This window comes from Centruroides sculpturatus, unplaced genomic scaffold (genome assembly GCF_000671375.1).
Source record: "Centruroides sculpturatus isolate CEXI.00-Female unplaced genomic scaffold, Cexi_2.0 scaffold1197, whole genome shotgun sequence".
Taxonomy (NCBI): Eukaryota; Metazoa; Arthropoda; class Arachnida; order Scorpiones; family Buthidae; genus Centruroides; species Centruroides sculpturatus.
The window spans coordinates 73,453-97,273 of record NW_019385486.1 but is presented as its reverse complement, the minus strand read 5'-3'; the positions used below and the strand labels follow the sequence as shown (position 1 = coordinate 97,273).

The 23,821-nt window shown below is 28.7% G+C and overlaps 2 protein-coding genes across 4 annotated transcripts in view; one reads left to right on the top strand and one right to left on the bottom strand.

The window, feature by feature from the left end:
• LOC111639436 (GPI mannosyltransferase 4-like) overlaps nt 1–3,012 on the bottom strand; it is a gene marked incomplete at its 3' end in the record, with an annotated part of 5,973 nt that extends 2,961 nt beyond the window's left edge. The window contains exon 1 of the mRNA XM_023385327.1: nt 2,751–3,012. Within this exon, the coding sequence (XP_023241095.1) occupies nt 2,751–2,865 (115 nt within the window). The remainder of the gene's footprint in view (nt 1–2,750) is intronic.
• Nucleotides 3,013–3,202: 190 nt separating this feature from the next.
• The window catches only part of LOC111639432 (nuclear cap-binding protein subunit 2-like), a 34,286-nt gene continuing 13,667 nt past the window's right edge, over nt 3,203–23,821 (top strand). For 2 of the 3 annotated variants that reach the window (XM_023385323.1, XM_023385324.1), the window contains exons 1-3: nt 3,203–3,385; nt 5,412–5,593; nt 15,678–15,816. In XM_023385323.1, the coding sequence (XP_023241091.1) occupies nt 3,284–3,385; nt 5,412–5,593; nt 15,678–15,816 (423 nt within the window). In that variant the 5' untranslated portion in view covers nt 3,203–3,283. Of the gene's footprint in view, nt 3,386–5,411; nt 5,594–15,677; nt 15,817–15,896; nt 15,941–23,821 lie in introns of all 3 variants that reach the window. The other variant, XM_023385322.1, reaches the window with a different exon arrangement.

Below are 23,821 nucleotides of genomic sequence, written 5' to 3'. Positions count from 1 at the left end.
CACGTGTACAATACAGATCCCGATCGCGACAATATAACCCGGAACCTTAAAACTAACCTTAAACACTTACTTAACACTAATAACAGAAAAAGGGATAGAATTAAGAAGACAGAAAAAATGGTAGATAAGATAGAAATAGGGATATCTGGGGTTTTGTCCCTTTTTTCGGCTTGTTTCTTTATGCGTACTGTTGGGTGGGATAACACACGTCCTTCTCCTATAACTGGCCAGTTCTCTTCTTCAATAATTAGGATTTTTTCTTCCACAGTCGTCAATATGACCTTAAAACAGGATCTTTTTTCTGAACTTATTTCTGAACTATCCGGTCATTGAAAATACGACTCGCAGTCAGTAGCGTAGCGTGGGGGGACGACAGGGGCGGCCCGAACCGGGCGGCACTTTTTAGGGGGCGGCAAAATTTCACAATAAATAATAATAATATCTTGTAAGAATTTGAACCATTTTATTTCATACTTTCGTCCACCTACGATTCGGACCGATTGAAATGAGCACGGAATAGTGTTACCATCCGACTCGCCGACTATATTTACAAAAATATAGCGTACCGCCACAATAGTTTAGTGCAGTGTTTCCCAACCTTTTTTGTGCTATGCCCCACCTAAGCCTTTCTAAAATTCTTATGTCTTCCTAACATATACAGCGGCTATACGGTTAACTTAAACTCTGGACAAGTCCATTTTCGAATTGCCCTCCTTAGCAATCCAATTGCCCCCTGTGGGGCGTGGGCCCCACGTTGGGAAACACTGGTTTGTGGCTAGTGTGACACGGGATAGCGTAGATTACGTTTGTGTTTTTGGAGAGTGTTGAGTTAAATTAAAATAAAAACAATGTCGACAAAAAAGTTTAGTAGTGTAATATGGAAATATTTTACGATAGTAAATGACGAATGTGCTATTGCTACCTATCTTTAAAATTTCATATAAGTAATGAAATTCATTAAGATATAAGATCCGTTAAAGATCCGCTAAAAAGTAACGGATACGGATACGGATCTTTTTTTCCCTCGGATATCTGCGGATACGGATACGGATACGGATATCCGGCACATCACTATCTATAACTATTGATATATAATATATAACCATTCATATATGAAATCTGTGTGTATAAATTTTCTCAAACTAAGAAAACTTTCAATATCATTTCATTTCAAAAACTCAATTTAGAATGTTAAAATAGATAATTACATTATTTTATTAAGCCCTCCATTTGAATATTGAGACTAATTAGTTTTAGTTCTATTTTCCTTTGATTGCATTATGATTTAAAATATTTCCAATCAACTTCTTTCACTGTGAACATTATTTTTTAAAATTTTACTAGGATTATAAAAATCCCTACTAAACACCTAAGAGTACATAAAAAGTACCAAACTGATTTCAAGGAATTTTCATGAAATATTTTTGGATTCATTTCTTTTTAAACCATCTTAAATTATTATTTATTCATTAGTTTATTCATTCATTCATTTATTTATTCAAGTTAAATAGTAATTTGTACTATTTTCAGTTAAAGATTCATTTAATCATTAATATATTTATATGTCAAATTCTAAATTATAACAATAACAAAAATGTAGTATTTAGGGCTTATATATTATCAAATTAAATGAGCCATTGAATATCAAATGTTTCACAAAAGATCCCAAAATATCTTTCTCTTATACTTTTAAGTGCATCTTTTGTATCATATTAAGTCAAATTTCAAAAAATAATTTAATAGTTATCTTAATTACCTTAAATAAATTTTTTATGTAGAAAAAACATTTATTTTTTTATTAATAGTCTAAAAATATAATGAAATTTGTTTATAACTTTAATGCAATGTTTCCAACATAAAAGTGACAAGAGAAAAATAATAAAAAACTAATTTTTTTGCAGATCATCTTTACAACTATTAATTTTTTTTTTTTAACTAAATTTGTATTAAAGCGCTTTATTGGAATAAAGTTATCTCATTAATTATCTCATAAAGATTATTAGCATTTTATCGTTTTAATTTTTTGAAATGCTGAAAAAAATATCAGTAATATAATTTTGGTAAAATTAGTTCTGAATGAGGGGTTTACATCCCCTAGACCAGGCATGGCCAACATACAGCCCGCAGGCCAGATCCAGCCCATCTAATGAATTTATGTGGCCCGCGATCAATCTTTCAATATTAGGTATCAAAGCCTGAATAGCTCGATGAAAAATTCTGACGTCTAAAAAGAAAAAAAAAGGTCAACAACTCACTGTGCGTTTAGAGTTAACCCTCCATTACAAATCTCGTAAGTACATGTTGATAGTGTGTTAATAAAGCATGATAATGTGAAAAATGTATCTGTAATCTCTATCTACAATTCAGTCTCTACAGAGTGACACCACAGTGAGATCTCGCACCATCTGAAAATCTTCCTAGGTCAACCTCTGGTTCGGCCCGTGGAAAGTTTTCTTTCCAATCTGGCCCGGGGGCAAAAATTGTTGGCCACCCCTACCCTAGACGATTACAAATAGACTGATTTCCGAGCTGTATCTCACGAAGCGACACATGTAGACCATCGGTTTCTTTGACATTTTTTACTGCTATGAGCATGGTCTACAGTTCTGATAAAGACCCAAATGCCTCATTCAAAGCTGCATTTGAACCATAATTCTAGCAGAGTTGATGACATCTGGCAGAAATAAAATCTTGCCGAAACTGAACATTCAAGAAGTATTAAGAATGAAATTGTTAATCTTTATTCATACCAGCAACGACTTCGGATGTCTGAAAAAATTCATCAGGATGAATATATCCGTTTTGTGGAAGTACAGTTAATAAAAATCGTAAAGCTACAGCTAATTTCCAATAATAAATACGCATTATATGTTTAAAAAATGACGTAAAATCATACAATACTTAAACACTTCAACAACAGCTCAGTTCACTAAACACAAACACCATCACATGTTCGTCATGCAAAATAATCAATTTCCCTTACAACCTCAAAAAAGCATTTATTTTCGTAAACAAAAGTTTAGTCGATAATAAAAATTAACAATCATTAAAATTAATAATATTAAATTAAACGAATTAATACGTTAAGATTTAAAAACTTTTCTTTCTAATAAAAAAAAATATGTAATCGTATACTTAATTTGAAACTGTGAGATTATTAAATTTAAATAGAATTTTAATATTTAGAATGATAATTAAAAAATCATTTAATTAATATTTTATTTTATTGATTACAAGTTTAAAAAGAAAGAAAATAATTTAGTCGACGGACGGCTCATTTTGTATGTTTTCAATTTCACTGGTTTTAAAATCACATGTGAAAACAGTAAGCATGGCTAGGAAGTGGGCAGTGGAACATAGTTCCTACAGAGATCAGCGATTTAAGGTATAACGATGCCTTTTAATGTGAAATTGCATTCAAACCAATTTAAAGCTGATGATTTTTAGAATTTGTTTGCATATCAATCCAACTTGTTTTCTATTATACATTCTAATTCTTATTTTTGTATCTCAGATGATCAATTTATTAAATTAAAAAATATTTTCGAAAATTTACTCGAGTCAAATCTGATTTTTATCATTATTTTTTTTTATCATTAATATATAAAGCCAAATTGAAGTCATCACATTTTCAATTAACATTGGCTCAGTGACAGATCTATACAGATCTAATTCAGTTGATTACCAAATGGTAACTGTTCACATTATGAGATTTTGAATATTCCAACAGGAATAAACTAGTTAATGCATTATAGTGAATAATCAACCTTGATAACCAGCATGCAACTTCATTTTCTAAGTACTTTGATCTTTTATAGATTATCATTGGGTCTGCAGTTACGTAAATAGGGTACGTGTAAACTGCGTACCTGATTTTTCATAAAGTGGAATGTAAGCTAACATTCAGTTCGTGTGACTGTGTCGACCCGATAATGATCTGTAAAAGATCAAAAGTGTTATGTAAATAAAGTTGTGTGCAAGTTATTGAGATTGGTTGTTTATTATGTGAGATTTTGGATTTTCGATTTGAAAAAGTAACAACAAAAATTTCAAATATCCAAATGCCATTGTTCAGTTATATAATGAGATTGATAAGTTATAAAGAATTGAATAAGTCGAGGAAAAGCAAGTCTGTTAAAATTACAATTAATTCCACAGTATTAAACTATAAAACCATAAGATGAAAACACAAATCTGAAGAACTATAATTTTATAATTATAAAATTTTTAATAAGAAAAAGTATATACAGTAATTATTGAAAATATTAGAAGTATAAAATATACAATAATCTTTATATAACATTTTGTTAATTTAGATTTTTGTAAATAAAAAAATAAAATAAACAGTAAAACTAATAAAAAAAATTTATTTTTAATGATTTACAAGCAAATTATATTTGATATCGATAGTCAAAAGTGTAACGTATTCAAATTGATAAGCTGTCCTTGCTTAAAACTTTAGATAAGTAACTATCAGTTTGTCTTAGATCATTTGTAAAATTGATATTCAGATAATTATTTTAAGTTTGAAGAATTCTTAAAATACATTGAATTTTTACTTTCACAATTCATATGATATTTGTTCTAATATTAAATCTAAAACTACAAAATGAATGTTCTTTCCATCCATATATATATATAACTATAAAATATCATTGAAAAGAATAACATTTGTTTGCATATATATATGCAAACAAATCTTATTCTTTTTAATGATATTTTATACTTTTGAATAGAAATATCTTTTAACAAAATAGGCTATAGATTAGTAGTTCTCAGTGTATCATCATGGACCACCAGTGGTTTGCAGGCAAGCACCAGGTGATCCACAGACCATTCTAATCATTTTCAAAATTCAGTTCTATGCTGTTTAGCCAGAAAAAACATTTTCATGCATTGCATATCTCTTACATTATGTTACTGGATGAGTAAAATGTTTTGGTACACAATCTATCATTATTTAAGGTGATATTTACAGGATAAGAAGTGAATGAGGGGTCATGGATCAATAACGTTAAGAGCCACTGATGTGCATGAAATAATTAATAAGAGAATATTTTTGAAACTGCTACAGGAATTATTGTGTTATTGAAATGCCTGTCATTTGACTAGTTAGTACATGCAATGTATTTACAATCATTTCAGTTATTAAATATATGTCATAAAAATGATATGATAGCAAATGTGCATAATAATTAATATCCAATTTTGAGAGACTTTGTTCTTAAAGTTTATAATCTATTATCCATATAAATGTCTGAATATTTAAAAGTTGAATATATAATTTAAATAAGTTACAATCATGTTGATCATAAATTTAATACTTTATCAAATTTTAATTTTATTTTAACCTTTATATTTAATTATACTAATTCATTCAATTGAATATAATATTTTTTAAAAAAATTTAGGGTAGTAGAATTGAACAAGAAAGGTTATTGTTGATTAGCTGCACTTTATATGTTGGTAATCTTTCCTTTTATACCACAGAAGAACAAATCTATGAATTATTTTCCAAATGTGGAGATGTTAAAAGAGTTGTGATGGGATTGGATAGATTTAAGAAGACGCCTTGTGGTTTTTGTTTTGTGGAGTATCCTTTTNTTTAACAAAATAGACTATAGATTAGTAATTCTCAGTGTATCATCATGGACCACCAGTGATTTGCAGGCAAGCACCAGGTGATCCACAGACCATTCTAATCATTTTCAAAATTCAGTTCTATGCTGTTTAGCCAGAAAAACATTTTCATGCATTGCATATCTCTTGCATTATGGATGAGTAAAATGTTTTGGCATACAATCTATCATTATTTAAGGCAGTGTTTTTCAACCTGTGGGTCGTGACCCCCAGAGGGGTCGCAAAACCTTACACAGTGGGTCGCAGGTAAAAAAAAGACAAGTGTTTGTAGGTCCTACACTACAATAAAAAAAACCTACAATTTTGTTGAGAAGGCTGGGCCTGTTTATTTTACAGTACAATTGGTTTTTCGATCGATATTTAGGTCTCAACAGAAAGAAAATTAAATACATAGTTTTTAAAATCACTGATATAGTTTTAATATGGCCCCGGGGGAGTTGCCAAAATTTTTTAACTTGTAAAGGGGTTGCATATTCAAGAAGGTTGAAAAACACTGATTTAAGGTGATATTTACAGGATAAGAAGTGAATGAGGGGTCATGGATCAATAACTTTAAGAGCCACTGATGTGCATGAAATAATTAATAAGAGAATATTTTTGAAACTGCTAGAGGAATTATTGTGTTATTGAAATGCCTGTCATTTGACTAGTCAGTACATGCGATGTATTTACAATCATTTCAGTTATTAAATATATGTCATAAAAATGATATGATCGCAAATGTGCATAATAATTAATATCCAATTTTGAGAGACTTTGTTCTTAAAGTTTATAATCTATTATCCATATAAATGTCTGAATATTTAAAAGTTGAATATATAATTTAAATAAGTTACAATCATGTTGATCATAAATTTAATACTTTATCAAATTTTAATTTTATTTTAACCTTTATATTTAATTATACTAATTCATTCAATTGAATATAATATTTTTTAACTAAATTTAGGGTAGTAGAATTGAACAAGAAAGGTTATTGTTGATTAGCTGCACTTTATATGTTGGTAATCTTTCCTTTTATACCACAGAAGAACAAATCTATGAATTATTTTCCAAATGTGGAGATGTTAAAAGAGTTGTGATGGGATTGGATAGATTTAAGAAGACGCCTTGTGGTTTTTGTTTTGTGGAGTATCCTTTTTTTTAAAGTAATGATAAAGATTATATTAATACTTTTCGTCTAATTATTTAAATTAGTTACATTAGTATTTAAGAGTAAAAACAAATAGTTATACTATAAAACTAAAAAAAAATAGATAATTTTAAATAAATAATAAAATAAGTAAGTAAATAATAAATAAGTATAAACATAATTAATCAATAAAAAATTAATTTTAAAGTCATATAAATTCTAGATTTAATAATTTTATTATTCATTTGGATCAGAATTCACTAGGACTAGGACCAGGATCAAGTAGACAATGTGACATATCTGTTTGACTTTTTATAATACTAAAAATATTAAAAATAACACCTTCTATAAGTATGGAGTTATTTTTAATATTTTAAATTCTATGTTTATTAGTAAAAAATAGTTTTCAGAAAATAATGAATTTCAATTGTAATTTAGTTGTAATAAAATGTTATCATTTTTAAATTCAAAGGATAGAAAGTTTAAATCATTAAAGTTTCAATTAGACAATATTTATGTCAGTCAGTCATTACTTAAAAAAATTTTATATTACAAGTAATTAATATTTTTTAAATTAATTATTATACAGCAAGGCTTCAAATACTGTTCAACAGAGTTTCATTATAATGTTAATGAAAAAATTTATTTCTGGGTTCCTAGTTTCAAGTTATGAGTAGCAATATAAATGGGGTATCAATTCATTCAGCAAATGGTCTCAATGAATAGGTTGGTACCATAGCTTTATTCCAACAGAATATGCATTTTGGGTATACTTGAAATGCATATTCTGTTGGAATAAAACCTATTATATGCCATTCACCTTTTTTCCTTTATGATAATTCCATTATAGCAATTTTATGCTCACATTGAAGATGTTAATACAACCTGGACAAGAAGCTTGTAAAACAACAATGTAACTATTTTGTTTTTGTATCACAGTTGCTTTGTTCACAAACATGTGCCATTATTTTATCAGAAAAATTATGCCACAGAAAAGCGAAATGTCTTTCTTAATTACATAGAAAACAGCAACTTTTTTTTATTTTGTTGATGCTTTTATTCATACACCAGAGCTATAACTTGTCATGATTTTAAATCTGGTTAAATCAGCAGTTAAATTGTGTGCAAGTTGTATGCTGGTGGGCTAATGGTTGATTGGCAGTCTGCATCATCAATGATGAGTTGGCCAGGCTATCAGTTGGTTCATGTTCACACACCTCTAGGTAATAAAACAAGTGTTACTAAGAATAGGTAATAATTATTCTAGTAGGAGGATTGCAAGTTTAGAGTGCTACCCTTTGGGAAAATTATAAGTCAGTTTGCAATGCATCATGGGATTGAAACTGGTACAGTACTTGCAAACTAGCTTTGTAGATGTACTGTACTATGGATATCTTTTTTACTTAGAATTTTGATTTTATGGAGTGCATATGCACCCTCCACACCACTTGAATCCAGCCCTGCATGTGATACTCCTAACATGTTTATGTTGCTACTCACATAAGTTGAAACTAGGCACTCACATAAGTTGAAACTAGGCACTCTGAAACGAGTGCCTAGTTGCCTAAATTCTCTCCCTGTCAGCATAGGTTTTCTTTGGATACTCTGGTTTTCTCTCACATCCCAAAGATGTGCACATTAGGTTAACTGGTATGTGTAAATTGGGTCTTCAAACTTTTTTGACTGTTGACCTCTTCAAGGATTCCTTTTTTTTTTTTTACTAGAAAAATTATTTCTTTGATATCAATATTCAGNAAGATGTGCACATTAGGTTAACTGGTATGCGTAAATTGGGTCTTCAAACTTTTTTGACTGTTGACCCCTTCAAGGATTCCTTTTTTTTTTTTTTACTAGAAAAATTATTTCTTTGATATCAATATTCAGTAATTAATATTATTATAAAATAAGTTTTATGTCTGTATTATTAAATTTTGAATGTTATCATCAAAGATATTATTCTTTTATATATTTTAAATTAATTATTATACAGCAAGACTTCAAATACTGTTCAACAGAGTTTCATTATAATGTTAATGAAAAAATTTATTTCTGGGTTCCTAGTTTCAAGTTATGAGTAGCAATATAAATGAGGTACCAATTCACTCAGCAAATGGTCTCGAATAGCCCCTTGGATTATATTTTTGCAAGAATTTGAGTTCGAAGTAAGGCATAAAGTTGGAGAGTATCATAAGAATGTCAATGCTTTAAGTCGCATTCCTATCCGACAAATCCTGGAGACTGAAGACCTTGACCCGCTATACTCCAAAGCCCAAATCCAAGACTTACAAAAGACGAGATCCAAAACGGAATCCTATAATTCAGCAACTAGAAGATGTAACCACTCAAGATCCAAAACTTAAGGAACAATTCTTCCTAGATGTGGAAGGAGCTCTTTATCATTTACAACCTATCAATCAAGGAGACTTCCTAGAACAATTAGTTATTCCATCTGTCCTGATCCCATATATATTACATACTTATCATGATACTCCTGTTGGAGGACATTTGGTAGCACAAAGAATCTAACAAAAACTCCAGACCTTATTTTATTGGCATGAATAAAAACATAAAAACTTGTTGACATTCTTGGCAATGAGTTTTTATGTATATACACAAGCGAAAAGACAAACGAACAGAAGTTGAACTACGGCTATTCGCTCCCCTCACACATTTGTTTGAATGGACGGCTATGGACATTATCGGTCCTTTGCCTATTACAACCAACGGAAATAAATACATTTTAGTCTTTGTCGACCATTTCAGCCGATATGCAAAAGCAATACCTTTACCCAATATTCGTAGCAAAACTATAACCAAGGCCTTCATTACCAACATCATTTTACGCCATTCAACTCCTGTACAACTTTTTACAGATTGAACCCCTAATTTAATCTCCAAGATGTTCAAGGAAGTATGCGAATTGCTTCATATTAAGAGACTTCTTACAACCGCCTATCACCCTGCCTGTAATGGGATAGTTGAAAGATTCAGTAAAACTCTTGTTGATATTATCTCACACTACATAGCCAAAGACCAAAGAGATTGGGATGAATGGATTCCATATGCCTTATTTGCATATAATACTACTGTCCATGCTTCTACGAATGATAGTCCATTCTTTCTGTTGTACGGACGAGACCCAATTTAACCCTTTGGCCTTGTCACCTGTCTGACCCAAACTAAATACGATGTAGAAGGTAACTTTGCATCGGAACTCCACCTTCGAATGGCCAGTGCACATCAATTGGCACAAGAATACGCTGAAGCAGCAGCCAGAGAATGCCAAAAAATACATCACCGAACCCATAAAATTCCTACATATCAGGTGGGAGATCGAGTCTTCCTTAACGAGGTTTTCCTACCTCAAGGATTAAAAAGGAAATTAGCACCCCGATAGTCCGGCCCATTTCGTATCATATCCAAATTAAGTCCTGTCACGTTCCTTATCGAAAACATTCAAACAAAGAAACAATTCCAAGTTCATGCTAATAGATTGAAACATTGCGCCACTAGACAAGAATTCGAAAGGTCAGAAAGTTTAGACCAATCTCCTATGCCAACATCCACACAACCTAAGATATTACATCTGGTCACATCTTTCTTAATTACATAGAAAACAGCAACTTTTTTTTTATTTTGTTGATGCTTTTATTCAGACACCAGAGCAATAACTTGTCATGATTTTAAATCTGGTTAAATCAGCAGTTAAATTGTGTGCAAGTTGTATGCCAGTAGGTAATGGTTGATTGGCAGTCTGCGTCATCAATGATGAGTTGGCCAGGCTATCAGTTGGCTCATGTTCACACACATCTACGTAATAAGACAAGTGTCACTAAGAATAGGTACCAATTATTCTAGTAGGAGGATTGCAAGTTTAGGGTGCTATCCTTTGGGAAAATCGTAAGCCAGTTTGCAATGCATCATGGGATTGAAACTGTTACAGTACTTACAAACTACTTAGAATTTTGATTTTATGGAGTGCATATGCACCCTTCACACCCCTTGAATCCAGCCCTGCATGTGATATTCCCAACATGTTTATGTTGCTACTCACATAAGTTGAAACTAGGCACTCTGGCTGAGGCCACTGTCTCTATGCAGTTTGCAAATTCTCTCCCTGTCTGCATAGGTTTTCTTTGAGTACTCTGGTTTTCTCTCACTTTCCAAAGATGTGCACATTAGGTTAACTGGTATGTGTAAATTGGGTCTTCAAACTTTTTTGACTGTTGACCCCTTCAAGGATTCCTTTTTTTTTTTTTTACTAGAAAAATTATTTCTTTGATATCAATATTCAGTAATTAATATTATTATAAAATAAGTTTTATGTCTGTATTATTAAATTTTGAATGTTATCATCAAAGATATTCTTTCACATATTAAATGTTAGTCATTATATTGTAGTCTTAATGAGCAAAGTCTTTGCTTAGATGATGAACAAGGTGCAGTCAAGATTCATTTATGTAACTTGCTACAAAATACAAGTTTTAATCCAAAAAAACTCTAAATAAAATTTCAAAGAACAGCATACATAAAATGTAATGAAATAATTTAAGCTGAATATTATATTACAGATATCTCGCAGTTATAATTTTAGGATATGATAAATTTTTATTAATTTTTGGATAGATGATTTGAAAAATACTTTGCCATAATTTAAGGATGAATATAAACAAATATTAAACTATTACAAATTAGTTTGTAATGATTCCTTAAATAAAATTTATACATATATGTATAATACGGTATAATATATATATCAGTGGACTCCCATACTACATGGGAAATACGTTCCATGTTATAGGAAATCATATTATATGATACATGTATTATCAGACAATTTTATGCAAGTGTAAACTTGTCTCTGAGTACTGATTGCACTGTATTGATAGCACTGATTGCATATTGTTAATGAGATGTGCATTAATTTCAAATATGATTTTATTGTGTGCAGAATGTTAATTAACTTACTTTAATAAAAGAAAAAGAAAACAGAATACAGATAACTAAATTTTCAAAAATATTATATACCGNGAATAATAGAAACTATGGTACATAATTTAAGGATGAATATAAACAAATATTAAATTATTACAAATTAGTTTGTAATGATTCCTTAAATAAAATTTATACATATATGTATAATACGGTATAATATATATATCAGTGGACTCCCATACTACATAGGGAATACGTTCCATGTTATAGGAAATCATATTATATGATACATGTATTATCAGACAATTTTATGCAAGTGTAAACTTGTCTCTGAGTACTGATTGCACTGTATTGATAGCACTGATTGCATATTGTTAATGAGATGTGCATTAATTTCAAATATGATTTTATTGTGTGCAGAATGTTAATTAACTTACTTTAATAAAAGAAAAAGAAAACAGAATACAGATAACTAAATTTTCAAAAATATTATATACCGTTATTATAAATTAGAAGCATTTGCTGTTTTAGCGATGCATACTGAAACAAAAAATAAGTCTGATAAGTTGAGAAGAAAACATACATGGTGTGTTCAAAAAGTATCGGACCTTTGGTCGGCAAAAATAAATTTATTGACTTTCAAGTACAAAACCCTAATCCCCTTCAAAGTAGTCTCCTTGGTAATGTATACACTTCTCCCAGCGTTCCTGCCATTGCTGGAAACACTGCTGGAACGCATCTTTTGGAATGGCCATCAGCCGGTNGAAAGAAATCGCAAATAAAAAAGTTACAAGAATAGTCTTAAAAAGAGCTCCGAATTTGTACAGAATACTTAGAAATGATAAAGGGATAGTTAAAAAAGAGGATAGGTCAGGTGTATATAAGATCCCATACGAGAATCAGATGTTAGGAATAGATAAAGAATATGTTGGGGTTACTACTAGAAATCTAGGGGTAAGGATAAAAGAGCACAGATATGATGTGAGAAAAGGTTCGAATGCCACAGTATTGTCTCAAATGGCGCAAACGGAGGGTTCGATAGTAAGATGGAATGAAGCAGATATACTGAAACAAATACACTCCCCGACCTTGGCAAAAACGGCCGAAAAATTAGAAATTTATAAAAGCAAACTTAAAGGGAATTGCATCAACGCAAGGGATGCCGAGGGACTTCCTTCCGCATGGAAGTTTGCAGTTAAAAACTTCAAATAAGAGCAGGAGCTTTAATATTATGTATATAAAAAACTCTGTATAGTTTAGTTGAGAAACTCCGTACAGTTTATTAAGCATTATTAATATATAGTGTTATCGATTTGTCTATTAAGTTTGAAGTATTAATATTTTGTATACACAATTTATTTGTTATATTTTAATATTTTATTTTTATTTATAATTTTAGCAGCATTTGTATTAATTATATTATTTAAAAACGTTATTTTGCTGTTAGTAATATATTGGTTATCCGTTATTAATATTTATATTTTTTGTATTTTGAACTTGTTGTTCTATTTTTTGAAATGTTCTAATTTACCTGACGATGATCCATTGATTGGATTGAAAACGTTTGTGTTAAGAATAAATCTCTCAGCGAGTGAACAGGTGTTGATTTAGTTATAGTTTAATTATCAACTTTGAAATTTTGAAGAATAAATTAACAAGTATATAAAATAAAAAGTTATTGAAATATTTAGATAATTATAGAAATCTGAAAAGATAAATTATAGATTCTAACAAATAAAATTAAGATAAGATTAATATAAAAAATTTAAACACAATATTTTATTTTTAACTTTTAATTTGAAAATTTGAAATTAAATTTATGAACAAAATAGAATATTTTGGTTTAGTTTAATTTAAATAACAGTCTAAAATATATTGTAAAAAATGTAATAATGAAGGTGTTTTAGTTCAAAGATTAAACAAAACAAATATATTATCTGATGAATAATTGCTTGAATTTCTTTCTTCAGTATTTTCAAAAAGAAAAAAATAAATAAATAAAAATTACTCACACTGATGCTTTGCATACAAATATCATTCTTGCATTGTTTTGTCAAAAGTTTGATGTCATTTGTTTTTTAACTGTTATTAATTTTTAAAAGTTTTTATTTTAAAATAAGAAAGCTTAATATTTCTCAACTTATTATTTTTATTTTAATATTTTATTAAAATTGTCTTAAAACATTAATTATGTAATTAATGATTTTATAAAATTTTAATGTTTGTTTATATTGTGATTTTAAAAATTAATCAGAACTTTTAAAGAATAATTGACAATAAATTTCACAAAGTATTTAAATTTTGCAGAGATTATAGAATTTTTTAAATTAGCTTATTCAATTAAGTCTAAAGAGTGCAAATATTCAATCTACAATATGATTTTTGGCTCATCATATATTTATTTTTAATTTATTTGAAAGTTATTTTTAAACAGTTATATAACTTTTTGCATTAAGTACTTATTATATGTTTATTATAAAATATTAATAACATTTAATGTATTTGTAAATAAAAGTTTTTTTTTCTAATTAGATAATTCTTGAGATTTCTATGTAAGTTTATATGAGATGTTCAGATTCAGATTTCAACTGTTCTTTAGATGATAAAAGTTAAGAATTTATATATAAAATACTAATGAAAGAAAATGAATAATTATAGTAAACTTTTCAGGAATTTTGTTTGCAAAATTTTTCATAAAATATTGCTTGACGATAGGGAAAGGTCTGAAGAGGACAACAGGAATAATCATTCCCAAGATTTTTATTACTGACAAGAGCTTGATATTTTCTTTAAAATAATGTTTACATTTCAATATTTTTATCATAACTATTTAATTTTGCTACATTTTTATGTTGCTTAAGTTTATGTAACTTATTTTAACTAATAATTAAATCAATAGAACTTTTATACATTGTTTATTTTTTTACATTTATTAAACATAGTGTCCTAAGATTTTCTCTTGGATCCACCTTCGTTTGACAATAATAATTTTTTACAAAATTGAGTATAATATTATTAATATTGTTAATAGTTTGTTACTTTGGAACAAATCTATGTTTTATTTGAAGTAATCAGAGTGATAATTTGTTGGTCAGTATTAAATATTGAGTATCAAAATACTATTTACTATTGCATTAAATCCTATTCATTATCTTAATACCATTTTGATTTTATTTTAAAAATATTTAAAAGACAATCAAAAATATTGTTTAATTTATATTTTTAAATCATTCTATATAATATATTCTCTCTATATAGAAGTATAATTTTTTATTTGCATACAGAAAAAGAAATCTTAATATTGAAACATTGGGTACATTCCAGTATGCATCAGTCTCATCTACAACAGATACACTGTGAATGATTTAATAAGTTTTTATTTAAACATCTGGTGATCTAACACAATGGCAGAAGTAAACAGTGCTATATTTTGTCAAAATAACTTGGTTTAATATAAGACGAGTAATAAAAATGGTGTCAATAATATACCCATTGAGACAGCCATATTACTTCATCAGAGCTACCATATCCACAGTTCACTGAGTGCAATGTGCATCAGTTGTTACACCAATGAACTCATTGGTGAATATCAAAATATATTTTAGTACATCACAGTTTACCAATGTGCTGTTTGATGCATACTGGAATGTACCCATTATTGTTTTATATAACAAAATTAATAATTAAAATATGATTCAAGTTTATATAAGTTTCAATAAGTTTTATTATTGTAATTTAATTTTTAAAATAGTTTGTTTATTATATATTTTATTCCTATTGTTTAAATAATTTCTCCAAAAAACTAATAATTAGGACTATATACAATTTTTTAAATTAGTTTATTTTTCCAATTAAAAAATTTTGTTTACTAGAGATATTGATATTTTTAATATCATGATATAAAAAATTTTTATTGTATCATAATTTTGAAAGTTTCTAGGTGATGATTATATTTCTGAACATACTATAGATACTACATTAGAGTAGATGCAGAAAATGCAGTAAGATATATTAATGGAACTAGACTCGATGATAGAATAATTAGAACTGATTGGGATGTTGGATTTACTGAAGGAAGACAATATGGAAGAGGAAAGAGTGGTGGTCAGGTAATTATAAACTTTTATTATATTGTAAGAATTGACATAGGAAAAATAAATCTGATAGATCTTCCCTATCTCAACCTTAGGGTTGGTGGGTCATCATGGTTAGCAGTTTCCTCTTTAAATTAAGGTTAGTTGTTTAATTAATAGTGTGATAAGTCTTCCATTCCTTATATTGTCCAATTATTATATTCTTAGACAGAATTAGATAACCCAACAAATAGGGTATAACGTTTTGCAGGGCTTATCACACCAAGGCCGACTGGAAGAAGGACCAGAACTTTATAAANTGCATTAACTTAACATAATAGTAAATTTGAAGATAAAATTTTCTTATCTTTGTTTTTTTTATTAATATTAAAGCTAAACGGGGTGTGAAAGGCTATCATTAAGGAAATACTTCCGCATCAGTCGAACCTTAACAAATGGAGTGTGGCGAGATCTGAAAATCTGTTATCCTTAATGATACCAAACTATTATAAAATTTCTACCCGAAATAAAAGCAAAATTTAAGTATTCAATTTATTATATATCGTATTTTTAAATCTCGAAATGCATTCTACGCCGATCGAATTCTTAATCTTATCAACATCTCTAATTGGATGAGAGATAAAAGATAACTTTGAAATATTTCTTAAGTGGATTAAAAAAAAACTCTTTACTTGCAAAAAAATGTAATATTCTTGGGAAAATATGCATACGTATATAATTAGAGAAATAATATAATTTATATAAATACATACGACCCAATTGGTTAGAGGAAAACATTAATTAAAATTCCTGAAATATAGATCATTATATTTAAAAGAACCACAAATTTGATTAAGGGAATATTTTTATTTTAATGTTTAAAGAAAGTAATGAAATTTTAATGGAATTTTACATCACGAATTTCATTTGACAAAAGAGGAAATTGACCTAAAAACATAATTGGAGTTTAATATACTTTAAGTAATCAAATATCCGTAAATATACAGTACATACGCGTCATATTTACTAAGATTATTTTTAACAAAGTATTGCTGAGCCTTTATTTATTTTATTAACTTAACATGTCTGTAATGTTTTTTTATTCATCACATCCGTGTGCTTTACAGAGAAAAATATCCTAAATTTTTTTTCTTTCTCGGAAGAAAAACAATTAAATAAAAGTAACAGGAAATTTCGGAATCATTATTGTAAATTAATTTATACTTCTTCCTTAATTTATTTTTGCACTATTATTGTAAATGATATAAAAAAAGTGAACAATATAAGAGTGTCAAGGTAGTATAGTAACAGCAGTTAAAAGAGGACGAATGACGTGACCTGATAAATTTTATAACCGAGCACTTTAAAGACTAAGCTTATGATATAATGTGTTTTCTGGACTCTGTCCATCCTAATTTGGTCTTTCTTTTGAGGTCAATGAAGCGGGTCAAGAGGTTAAAGCACTAGTTATGTCAAGGCTAGTGCAAAATCGTGGTTATCCGAATTATTATTACAATCATAATGAGCTATTTATAAATATTATTATTGTTGTTGTTATACCATTTTATAAATTTTTGAAACCGTAATCAGTTTATATTATCTGTTGTATAACAAAATCCTACCTTATAATTTATTATGTGTAAAGTTTTAATTTATATTCTTCGTCGTATAAGATGGAAGGATTATAAAACGGTTTCCATGTTATTTTTTAACAATTTAAAAATAATGTTTAAGATTGATACTAGTGCTAATTGAAGATTCTATAAAAGGAACTTGGATTTAAAAATTGTCATTTTAAATTTTAATCTATACGCCCCGAAATACTAATTGCCAATTTCATTGTTGAATATATCCCTTTATTCAAACTGTGCCTTAATCCTTTGTCTTGAAAACAAATGCATTATTTAATTGCCAAAATATCTTGTATACTGAAGAATATCTCACCTCTCATATACTAAGGAATATCTCATTTCTTCACTCTATATCAAAGGCAATTTAATTGCCTTTCATATAGGAATATCAAAAGCAATTAAATTGCCTTTGATATTCCTCAGTGTAGAAATTATGGAGGCAGAGTGATACTCTGAACGCAGTAACCTATAGTCGAGCGATAATATCTGGCATAAGGCATCATATATTATTTCGGATCATTTAAAATAATCCTTCAACACAATAAAACTCACTGCGCAGCACCGGCTGTACTTACCCCCGAAATTGTGACACACACCAATTACTTAAGATAGTAAAGTATCGTGTGCATAAGAACATATTAGAAAGATATATTGCTTATTAAAGAAACTTTGTACCCTTTTTAGAAATAAAACAAGATAACTCCTAAAAATTAAACACAATTTGTGTTTAAATTAGAAAAAAAAATCTTAATTAAGATTTTATTTTGTTTTTTCAAAAAATAAAATTTCTATAGGTTATTTCTATACATAATACATATTTGTGTAATACTTTTATTCTGAAAATTAAAAATGTTTTTACAAAATTTTAGTTTTGCATTGCATAGAAAGTGTTAAACTATTCAAAAAATAAATAAAACATAATAACAGTAAATAGATAAACTAAAATATAAATCTTCAAACAAATATAATATGAATTAGCATATCAAAAGCAACAGTAATAGTAACAATGAATCAAAGTAGATGTATAGTAACAAGGTATCAAATATGGGTGTGGTACAAATATATTTGAATGCAAGGAAGTGTAGGCTGGTTCTTCAAATGGAATATGAAATTAAATTTTTAATGGCATAAGAAAGTATTTGACTAATTATAAGAGATATTAATTTTAAAAATCACTTAATCAACTATAGATAGCACTTGTTTTTTTACCCACGGTTAGGCGCGCGGGGTTATATAGAACCCCCGGGGTGTTTAAACGCGTGTATTTTTTAAAATTTTTAGTGCTAAAAAATGATGCCCTCAGTACCTTCCTTCCATGGTGTAAAGATCGCACCGAAAAAATTTCAATTTTGCACGAAAAAAATTTTTTGCATAGACTTATAATGGAAATCAGTGGGGTGCTATAGTACCCCGAGCGCCTAACGGTGTAATTTTTTTCGCGCGACTAACGGAGGTGGGTCGATCTGACTTCGTGTTTTGAGGGAAAGCTTATTGGTTGATATAGAGTCAGTCATGATAGAAATGACCAACTAAAGCATAAAAGGCGTAAAAACAGGATTTTTAAAGCCAATAAACGGCAAAAAAGTTTTCCATAGACTTAACATTGACAGTTTGAAAGGTGGCGTTTTTTGGCGATATTTGTTGCTAAACGGTGTTGAAAACATGTTTATTCGTCTAAATAATGTCAAGCGACTTATTATTAGTAAATTAGAAGTGGAAAAAAAGATTAAAACACGCGATTTTATAGCGATTGTTTACATACTTCCATGTGGTGGCCTTCGGGGGCGTGGCATTTCGCGGGAATATTTCCAGCAACTGTTTTTATAGGTCGATCTAATAACAGACATATAAATTAACCAATTACAGTGCAAAAGAAGTTTACTATCGATGTTATCTGCCAATAATCTCCATTTTTATCTCTACTTGCTGTTTGATTTTACATGGTGTTTTTTTGGAAATATTGAGATATTTTTGGCCCAGGGTTGGTACAAAGAATTTAATTGTTGTAACAGTTAAAAAACACATACAGGAAGACGATTGACAGCTTAGATAGCATCAGACTTGTTTACAGTNATTATTATATTCTTACTTGTTCCTTTCTGGTTTTCATTTCATCTGATGTACCAAGAGGGTTGCTCATCCATCAGAGTACTGTGATGAATGTGCAACCCTCAATAGATGTGTAATGAGTGGCCTATCATGTTATTTCTTGTTTTTTTATTGTATCTAGTGGGTTTTATTGTATTGTGTATTTTTCTCCCATTATCTTTAGATTATCTTCATTCTTTACTTTATTGGTCTAAGATATTTTTATATGTGGCACCAGCACATTTCAAATGATTTGGATTTATGCTCTTTGGGCCTTCTTGAAAGTCTGTGTCTTAGAGGCATAGCTACTAACTACATTTCATACATGATTTTTGATGAAATGTTTTCTGGTTTTGAATAATTTTGTTTTAGATGTTAGGAGAATTAATTATTTGACATTCAGGTTTAATTAACTCTATCTCTTCATTATGCAGAAATGCATAAAATATGTTCATCAACAAATTAATTTGCTTGTATTGATTTTGTATAATATACATAATTTGTGATTAAGTTGTTTAAATTTAAAATCTATAATAATTGCTATAGACTAGATATTAATTAGAGATATCTAAACTGCAAAACATAATAAAGAAGTTTAAAAATTATAACACCAATAAATCTTCTTCAATAGAAGAAAGAAAAATAAATTCTATACTCTTAACTTTAATACATCAATTAATTTATCTTAGAAGTTTAGCCACCCTATTTTTCAATCACTTTTGTTTAATTTTTTCCATCATTTATTTTTCTGCCACACCCATATTTGACTCCTTGTTTCTATTCAATATAATTCATACTATATTCTTGCATGTAATTCATACTATATTTGATCTGCACTGATTTATACCTAAATTTTACATTTATCAATATTTTTTCTAATTTTTTTTATAATTTAACAGTTTCTATGCAGTGACATAAATTATAAAATTATGGCTATATGTATACTTTTTTATTTTGAAAATTAGAAAAAAAAATCTTAATTAAGATTTTATTTTTTCAAAAAAATAAAATTTCTATAGGTTATTTCTATACATAATACATATTTGTGTAATACTTTTATTCTGAAAATTAAAAATGTTTTTACAAAATTTTAGTTTTGCATTGCATAGAAAGTGTTAAACTATTCAAAAAATAAATAAAACATAATAACAATAAATAGATAAACTAAAATATAAATCTTCAAACAAATATAATATGAATTAGCATATCAAAAGCAACAGTAATAGTAACAATGAATCAAAGTAGATGTATAGTAACAAGGTATCAAATATGGGTGTGGTACAAATATATTTGAATGCAAGGAAGTGTAGGCTGGTTCTTCAAATGGAATATGAAATTAAATTTTTAATGGCATAAGAAAGTATTTGACTAATTATAAGAGATATTAATTTTAAAAATCACTTAATCAACTATAGATAGCACTTGTTTTTTTACCCACGGTTAGGCGCGCGGGGTTATATAGAACCCCCGGGGTGTTTAAACGCGTGTATTTTTTAAAATTTTTAGTGCTAAAAAATGATGCCCTCAGTACCTTCCTTCCATGGTGTAAAGATCGCACCGAAAAAATTTCAATTTTGCACGAAAAAAATTTTTTGCATAGACTTATAATGGAAATCAGTGGGGTGCTATAGTACCCCGCGCGCCTAACGGTGTAATTTTTTTCGCGCGACTAACGGAGGTGGGTCGATCTGACTTCGTGTTTTGAGGGAAAGCTTATTGGTTGATATAGAGTCAGTCATGATAGAAATGACCAATTAGAGCATAAAAGGCGTAAAAACAAAATTTTTAAAGCCAATAAACGGCAAAAAAGTTTCCCATAGACTTAACATTGACAGTTTGAAAGGTGGCGTTTTTTGGCGATATTTATTGCTAAATGGTGTTGAAAACATGTTTATTCGTCTAAATAATTTCAAGCGACTTATTATTAGCAAATTAGAAGTGGAAAAAAAGATTAAAACACGCGATTTTGTAGCGATTGTTTACATACTTCCGTGTGGTGGCCTTCGGGGGCGTGGCATTTCGCGGGAATATTTCCAGCAATTGTTTTTATAGGTCGATCTAATAACAGACATATAAATTAACCAATTACAGTGCAAAAGAAGTTTACTATCGATGTTATCTGCCAATAATCTCCATTTTTACCTCTACTTGCTGTGTGATTTTACATGGTGTTTTTTTGGAAATATTGAGATATTTTTGGCCCGGGGTTTGGTACAAAGAATTTAATTGTTGTAACAGTTAAAAAACACATACAGGAAGACGATTGACAGCTTAGATAGCATCAGACTTGTTTACAGTTTGTAAAATACACTCTTGAAGTCGACCAATTTTTTTTGAAAAATTTCTAAAAACGGGAGACTTTCTGTTTTTCGTTACGAATAAATAAAAACGATATATTTGAAGTAGTTTTCTTCACTAATACATCAAAAACACATGCCCACAAACATCCAAAATGAAAAAATCGCGAAAAAAACTATGCGTTTTGAAAAATTGAATTTTGAAACTGGGGTTATATAGAACCCCGCGCGCCTAACAGTGCGAGAGTAATTTTAAAATCGTGTGTTTAAGGTGAAAAATCAACTTATAAAATTATAAAGGTATTATAGTTATTTAAAGCTAATGAAATATTTTAATATATCTAAAAATTTGATTTAATATTCTGAAAGCTTACCCAAATAAAATATCAATAGTTTTGTTGAAAATTGATGATGATGAAATAATGTTGGAGTTATGTATATTCATTTGCTGTACATTTGCTTTAGAGTTATTTCATATATGTAAAACAATTAATTCAAAATTTTAGATCTTTATATTCTTTCTGAGATAGATATTTGAACTACAGAACTATGGTTTATTCCATTTAATATTTAGGTATCCTTTGCTACATAAAAAAAACTAGTAAAAAATTCTTTCTTTTCATAAAAAGATTATAAAATTGTTTTTGTATTTAGATTTTTTTTATGTTTATCATATTTGTTTTTCTTATTCTTGCATAGTGATATCGATAATTGCATGATATCAGACATTTAAATGCTTTCAAACTACTGTTGTCTTATTTAAAAATTAATGTGTTTGACAGTTTTATTTTGTTTGAATTGGAAAGAAATTACCTATATGATTAATGCCATTTATAATTTTAAAGTTTAACATAAACGTTAAAGTGCTGAATAATAGTAAATACATTTGTTTGTTTTGTGTACATTAAGTAGAAAAATTCATTGGAATGTGTTATTTAACTTAATAACTATTTTTCCAATAAATACAGCAGAATCTCAAATTTACTTTCCTGCATGTTGTTTATTGGCAATACACAGGAAAGAATCAAAGTAGCATTTCAATTGCATACATTCCAGAGCGAATATTTTGTCCTTTTATATCGATTATTTTCTGCGATTTTATGCTCGATTTGTTTAAATTTTGTTGTCGTTTTAATTTCGATAGTGTATTTTTGTCATTCTTTCAACTCGTGTATGAAAAGCATTTCTTATGTAATAAATAGAAAGTTAGTAAATGTAATGAGATTGGACTGATTGCATTACAATTGTAAATTCCATCAACCAGAATTGCCTGGTAATGTCTAAAGTATTAATCTTCCTTATTACAACTATTGTGTGATTAAATTGGCCTGTAGTCAAGTGTTTAATTTTTTTGTTTATTTCTATTTTGTTTTTTCATTTCATGTTTCTCTTAAATGCATTGTTATTGTCGTTACATCATATATTTATGCGTTACGTAGGTTTTAATCCTATTAAAATGTCGTAGTGATAAAAAAAAATACTCTTTCAACACTAAATTAGCGTTTAATGTTGGAAGTTTTTTAATCCCCACGAGAACAATTTTCTGTTTATTGATTCTCATAGAGTAATAACATTTTTGTTTATCTTAGTTTTATATTTTCCTCAGTTTTTTTTATAGACTTTTACTTTAAAAAAAAACAATGTAAAAAGTAATTTCGTGCATTATAATAGCTTTTAATACACTTTTTTTAAAAGCTACTCAAAAAAATATATCTATCATCGAATATTTACGAGCTTTAAAATAAGGTTTAATTCTCGATTTAATACATTTATAACCATTTTAGACAGCATGTACATGGGCGTAGCGAGGGGGGAGCCTGGGTGGGCACGGCCCCTCCCAGGGAACCTGGTGCCCTCCCCAGGAAATCACAGCCGAAAAAGTGTTGAGTCGATTTGTAAAAACCTAAAGCTAAAATAAAAGTTTTGGATACTAAAAAAAGGTGAACGGCTTGCTCGGTGCCCAATAATGAACAATAATTTGAAATAATTCAATTTTGTGTCAGGTTGGCCTCCACTAGGCCCCCC